The sequence below is a fragment of the Hyperolius riggenbachi genome, chromosome 2 (genome assembly GCF_040937935.1).
Source record: "Hyperolius riggenbachi isolate aHypRig1 chromosome 2, aHypRig1.pri, whole genome shotgun sequence".
Taxonomy (NCBI): Eukaryota; Metazoa; Chordata; class Amphibia; order Anura; family Hyperoliidae; genus Hyperolius; species Hyperolius riggenbachi.
This window is the reverse complement of record NC_090647.1, coordinates 151,304,520-151,318,530: the sequence shown is the minus strand read 5'-3', so window position 1 is coordinate 151,318,530 and position 14,011 is coordinate 151,304,520. Positions and strand designations below refer to the sequence as shown.

Genomic DNA, 14,011 nt, shown 5'->3' with positions numbered 1-14,011 from the left:
GCCAAACTTCATTCAAATCCGTTCAGCCATTGTTGCGTGATTGCGCAACAAACATCCAAACAATCGCATTTATTTAACTTTCAAAAAGTTTTATTATTTTCAACATAATCAAGACAAGGAACAGGAGATATGCAAAGTAAAATACATAGTACATATTGCAGTCTGAGATATACGTTGTACAGCTAGCTATATCTCCAGGGGATAAAAACAGGGGGAGGGCGTAACAGGTACAGCAGTAACTGCCTAGGCTGGTATAGTACACATAGAAGACAAACGGCCGTTGGCAGCACAAGGCATCAAATACCAACAGCCTACATAGCCCAATCATGTAGCTGTAAAACATTTTGTAGAGGCCCGGCTGCAGAAGGTTGCGAGCCAATTCTCAGGGCTACAAAGGCCTGAGGCCGGGAGTGGGTTGGGGAGGAGGGAGGGAAGAGGAGAAGACAAGTGGAGGGGAGAAGGAGATGGAGAATACAGAAAAAGGTGTTGTAGAGACAGATGAAAAGTAGGAAGGTAATAGGACAGGGAGTAAGAGAGAGAGAAGACCAATAGAAAAGAGGGAGAGGAGAGAGTCACAACCAGCCTGTTACTAGACATGAAGAGGAAGCCTGCCAGAGGGTCTAAAATATAGAGGAAAGCGGGTGGTGCCTACCCCTGGTTAGACTTCAGTGATTTTTTTTGAGGGATCCAGTGGGAGTAATTGAGGAAATATGGCTTCCAGACCTTCTCAAATTTAGGCAGCGAGTCCTCCAATATAGCCCTCATCCTGTCAAAGCACAAGGCGGAGCATAAATTAGACTTGAAGATATCAAATGATAGTGAGGGAATTTTCCAAGAGCGAGCAATTACCCTCTTAGCCGCTAGTAAAATATGCTGTAGTAGCTTATATTGAGGGATGGAGAGTTCTTGGGGTTTCATACCCAGAAGGACTATCTGTGGTAATTTAGGCACCTGCCTTTTAAATACGGTGTAAATTACCTGGTAGATCCTGATCCAAAATTTGCGTACTTTAGGGCATTGCCACCAAGTATGTAAGTATGTTCCCGGTTGGCCACAACCCCGGAAGCAAAGACCCGAGACACCCGGCTTAAATTTTGCTAAACGATCTGGCGTCAAGTACCATCTGAGAAGAACCTTGTATTGTGTTTCCACCAAGGATGCACTAATAGAGCACCTAGGGGTGAGCTCCCAGATGTCATGCAGGTCTTCAACCTCAACGGTCGTGCCCAATTCCTGTTCCCATTTTAGTATATATTGTGGTTTGGGCAAGGGGGACGGGGAGACCGCACATCTGTAGATCATTGAGATTAGGCCTGGGGACATAGGGTCAGAGGAACATACATGCTCAAAGGGAGATCTGTTCAGTAGTGATGACCGGTGGTTGAGTATTTTGTTTATAAAATGTGAAATTTGGAGATATCGGAAGCGCTTGGTATCAGGGATCTGTCTATGCTCTTTCAACGAGGTGAATATTTTGATTGAGCTGTAAGATTGTTCTGTTGCCACCATCTGAAAGCAGTAGGGTTATGTAAGCCTGGGAGAAAAGAAGGGTGGCCTAAGAAAGAGAGGAGAGGCAGGTGGGGGGATACGAGGCTACCCTTTTCCTTGATTTGATTCCATACTTTTAGGGAGTGAGAAACAATTGGGTTCTTTATTTTATTGCTGTGTTGTCTTTCCAACCAAAGAAGATTGCGAAGGGCAATAGGATGGCATATTGCACTCTCGATGCTACACCAAAGGGGAGGTTGGGATGTGACGAACCACGCCGTCAACTGTGCCACCTGAGCGGCCTTGTAGTATATGGCGATGTTCGGGACCCCCAGACCTCCATTAATGCGCAGCCTATATAATGTCGTCTTCGCTATTCTTGGACCTGAACCCTTCCAGATGAAGGAAAATAGGTGTGTTTGAATTTTCTTGAGGAAGGAGGGAGGAACCTGTACCGGGAGTACTCTAAACACATATAATAGTTTAGGTAGGATCACCATTTTGATAGCGGCAATGCGGCCTACCCAGGAGATAGCATAGCGTTTCCAGCATTCAAGAAGCTGCACAATTTTCTTGGAACAGCCTGGGGTAATTGGCACTGAACATATCTCTATAGCTGCCAGTGAGATAAATACCCAGGTATTTTAGCTTCTGAGGCTCCCAGGCAAATTCATAGGAGGATTGTAAGGTAGATACAACTTCTGGGGAGAGGGAGATATTGAGAGCTTTGGACTTAGAACTGTTTATTTTTAATCCTGAGATATCTTCAAAGTCAAGCAGTATATCGGACAAATTAGCAAGGGAGGCGGAGGGGTCTGTGAGGGTGAGAATCACGTCATCCGCGTAAAGGCAGAGTTTGTGGTGTTGCCCAGCCAAGGGTATTCCCCCTCCCCCCCCCCCCGTGTTGATTAATCATGATTGCCAAGGGTTCCATGACCAGAGCAAATAGCAGGGGTGAGAGGGGGCACCCCTGGCGGGTGCCCCTCTGTATAGCAAACGTGGAAGACCTGTACCCATTGTACTGTATAAAAGCCATAGGGGAATGGTATAAGGCTCTAATCCAGGACAGGACGTTAGGCCCAAATCCCCAAGTCTGGAGTAGAGCAAACAGGTAGTCCCACGATACTGTGTCGAATGCTTTCTGTATGTCCAGCGATAACAGCATCGTGGGAGTACCTGAATGAGACGCAGAGGAGATCAGATGTAGGACCCTTCTTATACTGTCCCCCGCTTGGCGGCCTGGCATAAACCCGACCTGGTCCAGTCCCACCAGATTATTGATTTCATCGTTCAGCCTGGTAGCCAGTACTTTGGCCAATATTTTTATATCAACATTAAGTAAGGAGATCGGCCTGTAGTTTGACCAGACGGTTGGGTCCGTACCAGGCTTAGGGATCATGCTTATGCCAGCCAGCAGGGAATCCGGTCCAGGCCAGCTTCCCTCCAGAATGCTGTTAAAGGCTTTAACCAAAGGGGGTGCGAGTATTTTAGCAATTTTTTTAAAATATAAGGCTGCAAACCCGTCAGGACCAGGGGCCTTGTTGACTTTAAGAGATTTAATGGAGAGAAGGACTTCGTTTTCTGTAATGATGCTGTCTAATTTTTGGCGGGCGAGTTCAGAGACAGGGGGCAGAGGGAGGGTGCTTAATATATTGTCTAGCAGAATCCTGCTAGCAGTAGGTGGTTGCTTGTAAACGTTTGCAAGCCCTTTCTGAAAAATTTCAGTAATCTTAGCAGGATTGCAAGTATAAATATTATTACCTGTGTGCAGTTTAAGGGCCTTAAACTGGGGGTCTAGATGACGTTATCTCGGGCAAGCATAGAAGTAGGCTTATTGTAGTTGACATAAAATTTATATTTATTCCACCTTATTTGTTTTTCAGCTGCGCTGGAGAGAAAAAGGTTAAGGGCTTCCTCCGCCCTAAAACGGGCTTGCTTGTTTTTAGGGGAGGGGTCTTTATTGAATTGATCTACTGCCTCGGTGTATGCCTGTTCCAGGGTCGCCTGTTCCTCAAACAATCGCATTCATAATATTAGTAAGATTGCATGTCTGCCGCCAACATTTTAAGCAGCGCCAGACAATATAAAGGGATACATACTATGTAAACAAGGAGTAACAGACAGAGAGGTAGCAACGGTCATACAACATAGCACAAGGTTATCCATTCAAACAGGGTATAAGCAGTGGCGGCTCCAGGATTTTTTTTTAGGGGGTGCTATGCAGATGCTGGGCCAATTTCCGGGGGAGCTGACGACCAAAATGGGCGTGGCTACAACCTGCGGCGCGCGAAGCGCGTCGCGGTGAAACAAAATGGGCGTGGTCATGACCGGATGAGGGCGGGGCTATCTGTAATTTAAAGTGAACCCAGGGTGAGAGTGATATGGTGGCTGCCATATTTATTTCCTTTTAAACAATTCTAGTTGCCTGGCAGCCCTGCTGATCTATTTGGCTGTAGTAGTGAACTGAATTACACCAGAAACAAGCATGCAGCTAATCTTCTCAGTTCTGACAATATTGTCAGAAACCCCTGACCTGCTGCATGCTTGTTCAGGGTCTATGGTTGAAAGAATTAGAGGCAGAGGACCAACACGGCAGCCAGGCAGCTGGTATTACTTAAAAGGAGATAAATATGGCAGCCTCAATATTATTCTCACCTCGGGTTCCCTTTAAAAGTGCAACGCAAAGACAGAGGGCCCAAGTTTTGGTGACCCTTTCCCCAGAAAATTCACATAATTGTGCAGGTTTTCTCAAGAAAATTCACGTAATGTGAGCAGATTTGAACAAAAAACATGTTCAATAACCCCAATATGCACAATCGTTAGCAGATATGGCCCCAATATGCACAATCGTTAGCAGATATGGCCCCAATATGCACAATCATTAGCAGATATGGCCCCAATATGCACAATCGTTAGCAGATATGGCCCCAATATGCACAATCGGTAGCAGATATGGCCCCAATATGCACAATCGGTAGCAGATATGGCCCCAATATGCACAATCGGTAGGAGATATGACCCAAATATGCACAAATGGTAGCAGATATGACCCAAATATGCACAATCGGTAGCAGATATGGCCCCAATATGCACAATCGGTAGCAGATATGGCCCCAATATGCACAATCGGTAGCAGATATGACCCAAATATGCACAAATGGTAGCAGATATGACCCAAATATGCACAAATGGTAGCAGATATGACCCAAATATGCACAATCGGTAGCAGATATGACCCAAATATGCACAATCGGTAGCAGATATGACCCAAATATGCACAATCGGTAGCAGATATGACCCAAATATGCACAATCGGTAGCAGATATGACCCCAATATACACAATCAGTAGCAGAAATGACCCCAATATGCACAATCGGTAGCAGAAATGACCCCAATATGCACAATCGGTAGCAGAAATGACCCCAATATGCACAATCGGTAGCAGAAATGACCCCAATATGCACAATCGGTAGCAGAAATGACCCCAATATGCACAATCCGTAGCAGATATGACCCCAATATGCACAATCTGTAGCAGATATGCCCCCAATATGCACAATCCGTAGCAGATATGACCCCAATATGCACAATCCGTAGCAGATATGACCCCAATATGCACAATCGGTAGCAGAAATGACCCCAATATGCACAATCGGTAGTAGAAATGACCCCAATATGCACAATCGGTAGCAGAAATGACCCCAATATGCACAATCGGTAGTAGAAATGACCCCAATATGCACAATCGGTAGCAGAAATGACCCCAATATGCACAATCGGTAGCAGAAATGACCCCAATATGCACAATCCGTAGCAGATATGACCCCAATATGCACAATCCGTAGCAGATATGACCCCAATATGCACAATCCGTAGCAGATATAACCCCAATATGCACAATCCTTCCTCAGCAGTTTTGACCACAATCAGCACCACCTGAAAAAGAAAAGAAAAACCCATTTACTCACCTACAGCCAGAAGACCTTCCTTCCCGACCTCCTGTCCCGACCTCCTTGTGGCGCGCAGCGCCCGCGCGCCCACGATCCTCTTCCTTCCCGACGTCACGAGACTTCCTGCCTGCATGCTGAGAGCAGGACTACGGGAAAATGGCTGCCCGAAGCCATGCACTGCAGACTCGAAGTCTTCAGTACAGGGCTTCGGGCGGCCATCTTACCGTAGCCCTGCCTGCTGCTCCGGGCTGCCGCTGTGTGAACTGACTTGGCGTCTTTTAGACGCCTGAAGTCAGTTCACTCCAGGGGGTGCTTTGGGGGTGCTTGGACAATTCTAGGAGGTGCTCGAGCACCCCCAAGCACCCCCCTGGCGCCGCCCCTGGGTATAAGAATTCAAGTCCGAGTTAGTCCAGAAGGGTGTCATGATCAACATCTCCCTGGTCAGAAATGAATCCAGGAGCAGCGATCATTTTACTGCTTTGCACAAATCAATATCTATCACATTTCAGTAGAAAATATGTTTAAAAATTGATTGAAGCAGTGCCGTTGCTGGCCATTTTGGTGCCCCGGGCAGGGAACCCTTTGCCTCCCTCAAATTTGTGAATAAGAAAATCATAGTCTGCAATACATGAATTAGTTTTGCAAGCACCAATAATAAAATTATAAAATAATAAAAATATAAAATAAGTCTATAAAGGATATACAAATAATTGCCAAGCCAGACACACCTCACAACCTAAACTCAAAATCTATAGTACATACCAAACCATCTTACAATTGTTATGAGGGTTGTGTAGCTACTTTGTAAAAACATGATGCTGTTTATGTATACCCCGAGTCTTTACAGGTCGGAATATTCTCCTGGAAATCCTGAAGAGTTACAACATTCAATACACCCATTTTAAAACAATTGCAGCTTAATTAGCACATTAATAGCACCTACACCTGTTATGCTACTCATGAATCCTTTGTTATGCTAATCAGTAGTACCCATTTAGGTGTCAAAATTATCATCCATCTCTTTGTTAATGGAACTAGCGGCTGGCTGTAATGCTCGGTACACACAATGAGATTTTCTGGCAGATTTCCTGCCAGATCGATTATTTCCAACATGACCGATCTGATTTCTGATCGATTTTCCATTTACTTCTATGGAAAATCGATTAGTAATCAGATCGGACATGTTGGAAATAATCGATCTGGCAGGAAATCTGTCTGAAAATCTCATTGTGTGTACTAGACATAAGAATTCCATAAAGCACAGCGTGCTACAAATAGCTCTGTGATGCGCCCTTGTGCAGGTGTTACCTTAGACATCTGCCTGGTTTGCCTATGCCTAAAATTAGCTCTTGACTGAACCATCATCACTGCTTGCTTTATACTGATCAGTGTAGTACAAAACTATGTGGCCTTCAATCCCCCACCTCTCTCACCTCCTGATTAGGTTAAAATGATTGTCAGCCTCCTGTCAGCACACCACAGTGTTTCAGCTGGTCTGCAGATGGTAGTAGGTAGGTGCTCACCAGTGGTCAGTAGGGAAATCTTGCCTTTGTTGGGCGTACCTCTCCTTCTGAGAGGTTACAGAAACGGTACTGGACACAATGAAATGGTAAAGACATGCTATCTATTCCACTGTGCTAGTTTTCTGTAGCAGGATGTAAGAGGCGTGTGTAACAGCACAATCTAACCACTGTTGATTACTCCCATTCTAGGAAATGTTTGATGTAATATTGGATGAAAATCAGTTGGAGGATGCATGTGAGCACCTTGCGGAGTACATGGAAGTATACTGGAGAGCCACACACCACCCGTCTCACCAACATCCTGGCCAGAATCTGACCCCGCCCACTGCCATACCCGGTTTACAGGTACAGTGTTATGATTGGCTGCTATACCCTAGTATGAGGACTAAGGAAAGAGGCCCAAAGTTTTATATTGCATAATGGGTCTAAGAAGTAGGCCTTGTACAGAACACACTAAATCTGCATGAATTCTGATGGCAGACTTGTTGCTGAGACACATCCTTGAGGGCTGGTGCACACCAGAGCGGTTCTGAAGTGTTTGCAGGGGGATAACCGATTGGCTAATGAAAGTGAGTGGGATTGTGCACACCAGAGCGGTTCTGAAGTGTTTGCAGGGGGATAACCGCTTGGCTAATGAAAGTGAGTGGGATTGTGCACACCAGAGCGGTTCTGAAGTGTTTGCAGGGGGATAACCGATTGGCTAATGAAAGTGAATGGGATGGTGCACACCAGAGCGGTTCGTTTTTTCCACAAACACAAACTCGGGGGCTGCAGCATTTTTTTGATTTCTGAGACGTTTCTGCCTCAATGTTAAAGTATAGGAAAGTGGAAAACCGCTCAGAAAACCGCTAGATCAGAGCAGTTTTCCAGGCGTTTTTGTTACAGAAGCTGTTCAGTAACAGCTTTACTGTAACAATATTTGAAATGTGCTACACACAAACGCTCCAAAAAACGCTAGGCATGTTTAGAAAACGTCTCTAAACATGCCTAGAATCCCTCTGAAATCTGCTTCAAAAACCTCTAGCGTTTTGCTGATCTGCTAGAGGTTTTTGGAGTGCACTGGGCCTACCATTGCATTTGTACCGCACTGCATAGCAGGTGCTAGTTTAGGAAACACTGTGGAGTGAACAGCTGTCTAATGTAAGCCTTCATGTTAATGTCACAATCACAAAACATGTTGCCTGCAGCATTTTGCTGCAATTTTCAATCGATCGCGGTACAGTGCTTGAACAAGCGCTGATCGCGATCGTCGGGAATCGGGGAAGTGTACAATGATTTTACCGTGATAATCGCGGTAAAATCACCCACGCAAAATGGTAGCACTAAGCACTACCGTACCGTTCTGCGCTTTCAAGTGTGAATGGACCCTAAGAGCTGATTGTTTCTAACAAACACACACGTTTATGGAGCACTGTGCAATGCTATAATGAATTTTTGCCCAAAAGATAGTCAGATTCACATTCATCTGCCCTCTGCTGTCTTCGGGAGGCTGGCAGGTTTGCCCAGTTGACATTTCCGGATTGCACAATAGGTAGCAGGATGATTTTGCTGTGTGATAATATTAGACTGCAGTTTCTTTAGCCTCTCCTGCCATCATCTGTCTTCTGCTGGCATCCATTTGGCAAGGACATCGCAGATGTTACATTGGCACAACGTGCAGAGCACATCTTCCTAATCAGAACAGCAGTTAGTGAAAACTGCTGCTCTACAAGTAAATGTAAAAGTGAATTTGTAAACTCATCATTTTGCCCTGCAGACAATAATCTGCTCATAAGCTAAAGGGGTGAGTATAGGTGTTACAGGCCATCATTTCACGTTTACCTTCCTATGCTGTAAAATGACAGAACTGATTATGCCAGCTTCACCTATAAGATGCCAAAAAAAGCTAATAATCAGAAAGGATGGGAATTTGGCAGGACTCATAAGAGATTTTTCTGTTAAATATGTAACCTAATATTATATAGAAAAATACCCCAGCTAGCTATAATCCTTATTCTAGCAATGACTTCATTGTAAGCTCATCCCAAAATTACATCATAATTCATGGCCAGTAATGACACGATAACATTTCCTCCATCAGCATTAGTACTATAATAAACTACGCCAACCCAGTATTACAGCCTTTATACTTGCCTCTGATGGGTATAGTGCTGCAGTGCAGCTGTGTCCGCCCAGAGCCGGGACGAGGTCCTCCAGCACCCAAGGCTGAGACACCAAAGTGCGCCCCTCCATCCATCCCACCCCAGCTGTCACACACTGATTACTATTAGACTAAGAGGCTCCCCAGGGCCCCCAATCTCCCCAACACCTTATTCTCTAGTTTCCTGGCTTGCAGTCACTGCCATGTATCCCCTTTTCTTATTTCTCTCTGCTTCTAACATAATAGGGGAATGATGAGTGAGTGAGTTGTGCGCCCCCTCCTACACTGCGCCCTGAGGCTGGAGCCTCTCTCGCCTCTGCCTTGTCCCAGCCCTGTAGTCCGCCGCAGTGCATGGTGTTATCACTTCTACCCTCCTAGGAGGAAGTAGACATGTTCTGGCGGATGGGGTGGGCAATCTTTATACCCATGAGGCTGAGCAGTCATAGCACCTTTATTCAACATCTAGCAATTGAAAAAGGACTTAAAAGTAGATTTAAAAAAAGGAATACTGCACATATTTTGAGTATTTCCTTGCTTGTTGAGTGCTTAAAATATATTTTGTTGATTAGGTGTGAAAACCTCTCCTGTGAGAAAACATAGGAGAAAAGTTCATTAAACAGAGGCCCCTTGGACCAGATGCACAAAAGGCCGGTGAATTTGCCATGCGCTGGTAACGCATGGAAATTTTACCAATGCCAACACCAGGGGATCACCACCTGTTACACAATCAGTGCCCAGGTAATACGCATAGCGCAAATAGTGTAGCGTGTGGCGCGCCCCTGGCATTAATACTGCTAATTCCATTGGCCTTTAGCTATGCGTTACCATGGCAATGTGTACATTATCCCTGTAATGCACGTGGGCACATGGAACACAAAAAGTGTTGAAATACATAAAAAACAATATGGTAATTGCAATAGAAGAACTGAGTCTGTATACTGATAATGATTAAATGCCTCCATCTATGTATTGTACCCCTTTGATGTTAAACCAAGATGACTTGTCCCTTATGTATCGTGTTGTGATGATGGTACACTATCACTATAGCAAACAGGCAACAAAATAAGTAGTGTTGGCAATGATTTAACACACTGACACCAGGAGAGAACCTTAGAGTGAGTTAATGGATGGTACTACAGTTGTTATGATTACCATACATTTTCTTTGTACTGAAAATGTATAAACAAGATTAGACTTTTCTTTAATTCACCCTGCTAATTACCAGCACAGAAAGTGATATACATTTTAACACAAGTTTGAAGCCAGACAAGACACCTGCCCTGGAATCTGCATTAGCCCCGTAGACTTGCTTTCATTTTTAGTACGTACCAAAAATAAAGCTGTGCAGTTGACTTTGGTGGTGGATGGATGGATGGGGGGGGGGGGGGGGGATATATGAAGTACACCACCATCCATGAAATCCATTCATAATAGAGGTAATACTTTCTATACCCCCAAACCTACAAAGTTGTTCCCGTTATTGAGAGAACAGATTGCCCAGCAAGCTCATGGTGGGCAATCTGTAAAGGTGCCCATACACTCGTCAGATTGGCAGCAGATAGATAAGAAATGCATCTGATGATCTATCTGATGCGTTTTTAGAACATTTTTTACCAGGATAGAATTCCAATAGATTTCAGTTTGAAATCTATTGCAATTCGATCTGATGGCTTTTTTTTGCCATCAGATTTCCATTAAGGCCAATGCAAACTGATAAGCAATCTCATCAGATCGACCTAAATTTTCCACCCTGCCAGTTCGATGGAAATCCATTGAAATCGATCGAAATTGGCCATCGATCGGTCGATTGTCCAACCGATTTGCAAACGATCAATCGATCGATCGGGATCGATCGGTCGGCCAGAAAATAGGCTGAGTGTATGGGCCCCTTGACTCTGAGTGTTTGAAGTCCTACCCCATAGAGCCACATTAATCCATGCCGTGCACTGATGAGGACTGACCAGTCTGAAACAGTCTGTATACGTTGGATTATTGTGGCTCTGTACAATTAACAAGCTTAGCTGACACATCATTGCATTACAGCAGTTCTGGAGACGTGGTTAGCTTACAGGGAAAACAAAAGGGATGCTCTGCATATCCAGCAGTGATGCATTGTGGGACACGCCATATGCCCACTCCAACCTGAATAATTGCAAATACCTTCTGTTTTAAGAAGGCAAACTTCTGTTTTGCCCATTATTAAGAGAAGATGACGAGTATGTTGTACTAGTTGTAAGGCAAATGTTATATATGAATGTTTTACAGTCATATTCTTTATACTCTCTGATTCTAGAACCAGCAGCTTAATTCGGAAAGAGCCAATGAGCATTCGCCTCTGGAGCGCGACAGTCTGATGCAATCAGACGAAGTCAGTGAAACCTCACGCAAAACCTGGACGGCCTCTTCCCAGAGGAGTTCCCGCCACATGGAGGATGAATACTCTGATGCCTACCAGGATCTGTACCAGCCACACCGCCACCACAACAGCGGACTGCACAATACTAATGGCCATGATTCCCAGGATCGCCTTCTAGAGCGTGACTCCGAGCAGAATCACAATGACAGGAACTGGCAGCGCAATCGTCCCTGGCCTAAGGACAGTTACTGAGAGAAATCCTTCTCCACACACCCATCCAACACACATACACACACTCCTCCTGCATGGCAGTGCATGCCATGGGGCTCAGCCACCAAGTGTAAATTTCAGGGTAGCACCAAGAGGCAAGAATGCACTGTGGGAGAAAAGCAGCCTAATCCTGACCTGCCATTAGCTTGGTATCTCCTGCCTGCAGAAATAATAATGGCAGAAGGGCTGTTTATGAGTAGTCGCACACTGGCAGCACCAGGCTGCAATACGAGTCAGAATGCAGAGCCAAGATACAATACATGATCTCATGGTTTACAAGTGGTTTACAGAGGCAGTGTAGAAGTGTGGGATGCAAGGAACAATCTATTACCATTTACTTACCCCTCTAGATTTTATGGTGTTGTAGCACCACTTATACAATACAAATATGTTTACAGGGTTTGCCTTGCAATAGTGCTGGGCGCCCAGCTCTGACTGCCAAGGTACAAATACTGGAGGGCCACTATTGCCAGCAGATATGGTAAGTGTGATTACCCCAAGTAAGGTTACCGCTCCGCCATTTATTGTGATAAAAAATATAATGCACAGAACAGTTAGGTGAATACATGGTTCTGTTTCAGAATAGTTAGACAGTAAGGCGGGTAAGTCCAAAGTGGCACATTTAGGGAGGATTCTATTAAGCCATTTTATGTACAAGAATTGCAAAGATCAATCTGGCCATATTGGAGAAGCAGAGGTGACATTATATGAACAGGATAGCATCCTGTGACTGCAGACAGGTAGGGCCAAATGCAATTCACTTTTTCAACTGAGTTTTCTCCTAGGAGATAATTTTTCATCTTCTATTTAAAATAACTTTCCAGTACTTTTCAACTAAAAAAGTACCAAAATGTAAATGAAAAGGTACTGTCAAAATTATATTTGAGTATTTTCTTGCTTTCTGGTGGCTTAAAAGTCATTTTATTGACAAGTTTAAAAATACCACCTAAGAGAAAACTCAGGAGAAAAAGTTAATTGCATATGGGCCTAATGCTACGTACACACATGCGACAACGATCGTTCGTTGAGAACGACGAACGAACTTTTAATTGATGAAATAACGACCTAAGTAAAGTTAGTTTTAAAAGGTGTGTAACGATCTGATCGTTAGAACGAACGTTACATCACGTAAAAGTAACTATTGCGCCTGCGCATAAAAATGAGAAGTTTCACGGAGAAATAGTGAAATGCGCATGTCAAGCCTAGTACGAACGACCGTTTCCAACGATGTACTACTTTTGCAAACGATCGTCGTTGGTTAAAATCCGCCGAGACAGAACTTTCTTTTGTAGCGATTTGGCTCGTTCGTCGTGCGTAGAGCGACGATTTAGGTGTCACCAGAAAGAGGAGAAAGAGAGCTTTAAAATGATATCCATCTTTCAATAGTTACTTGTATTACACAGGACGACTTTTTCCTAAAGTCAGCAGCTTAATTCTGCTGAATGGAGCTGCTGACACTGGGGAAAGTGTCGTCCTGTGTAATACAAGTAACTATGGAAAGATGGATATCATTTTAAAGCTCTCTTTCTCCTCTTTCTGGTGACACCTAAATCGTCGCTCTACGCCTTTTAGTTTTCTCTATTTTCGTGATTGAAATTGCGGCCGCGGCAATTTAAATCGCGAAAATAGCAAAAACTAAAATGCGTAGGGCGGCGGTTTATATATCATTGGAAAGAGGAGAAAGAGAGCTTTAAAATGATATGCATCTTTCCATAGTTTCTGCACTGCTCGGAGTCCCTTTAATAGTCGGTGGTTCATTTTTTGTAACAATCGTCGTTGGTAAAGATCGGGGAACGATCGTTACAAACGACTATAGTCGCATGTGTGTGCGCACCTCAAGGCTCCCCTCCATGGGGCTCTGCAGTAAAGCTGCCTAGGCAGTAGTGTTTTTACTATTGTTTCTTGATGGTTCACAACTATTGCAAACATTACATTGAGTACATGTTGTATCATGTTATAGAGGTCTAGGTGCCAGTAGTAAGTGTGTAGGCACTGTGGTCACAAGGCTTCAGGTCCATTACTATGACAACTTCCATACTTCCTGCAGTATTCCCCATACGGATTTCAGGACTTTGCTCCACTATGACCAAACCCGCCCAAGCCCTTTAAGACACACCCACTCCTGCAAATTAACACCACCCAAAAATGTTCTTGCTAAAGTAGGGAGGCCGGAAAGTATGTATGAGACAGATCTTTTCTTATGGTGTCTCCATTTACTACATCAGATAGATAGAGACCGTCATGGAGATTTGCTAAGTGTTCTTCAGAACCATTGATGGCTGT

General features: G+C 44.3%; 1 protein-coding gene across 6 annotated transcripts in view; it reads left to right on the top strand.

The window, feature by feature from the left end:
• Positions 1-13,048, top strand: part of CACNB3 (calcium voltage-gated channel auxiliary subunit beta 3) — a 292,862-nt gene extending 279,814 nt beyond the window's left edge. For all 6 annotated transcript variants that reach the window (XM_068265200.1, XM_068265199.1, XM_068265201.1 and 3 more), the window contains 2 exons: positions 7,152-7,307; positions 11,396-13,048. In XM_068265200.1, the coding sequence (XP_068121301.1) occupies positions 7,152-7,307; positions 11,396-11,710 (471 nt within the window). In that variant the 3' untranslated portion in view covers positions 11,711-13,048. The remainder of the gene's footprint in view (positions 1-7,151; positions 7,308-11,395) is intronic.
• The last annotated feature ends 963 nt before the right edge of the window (positions 13,049-14,011 follow it).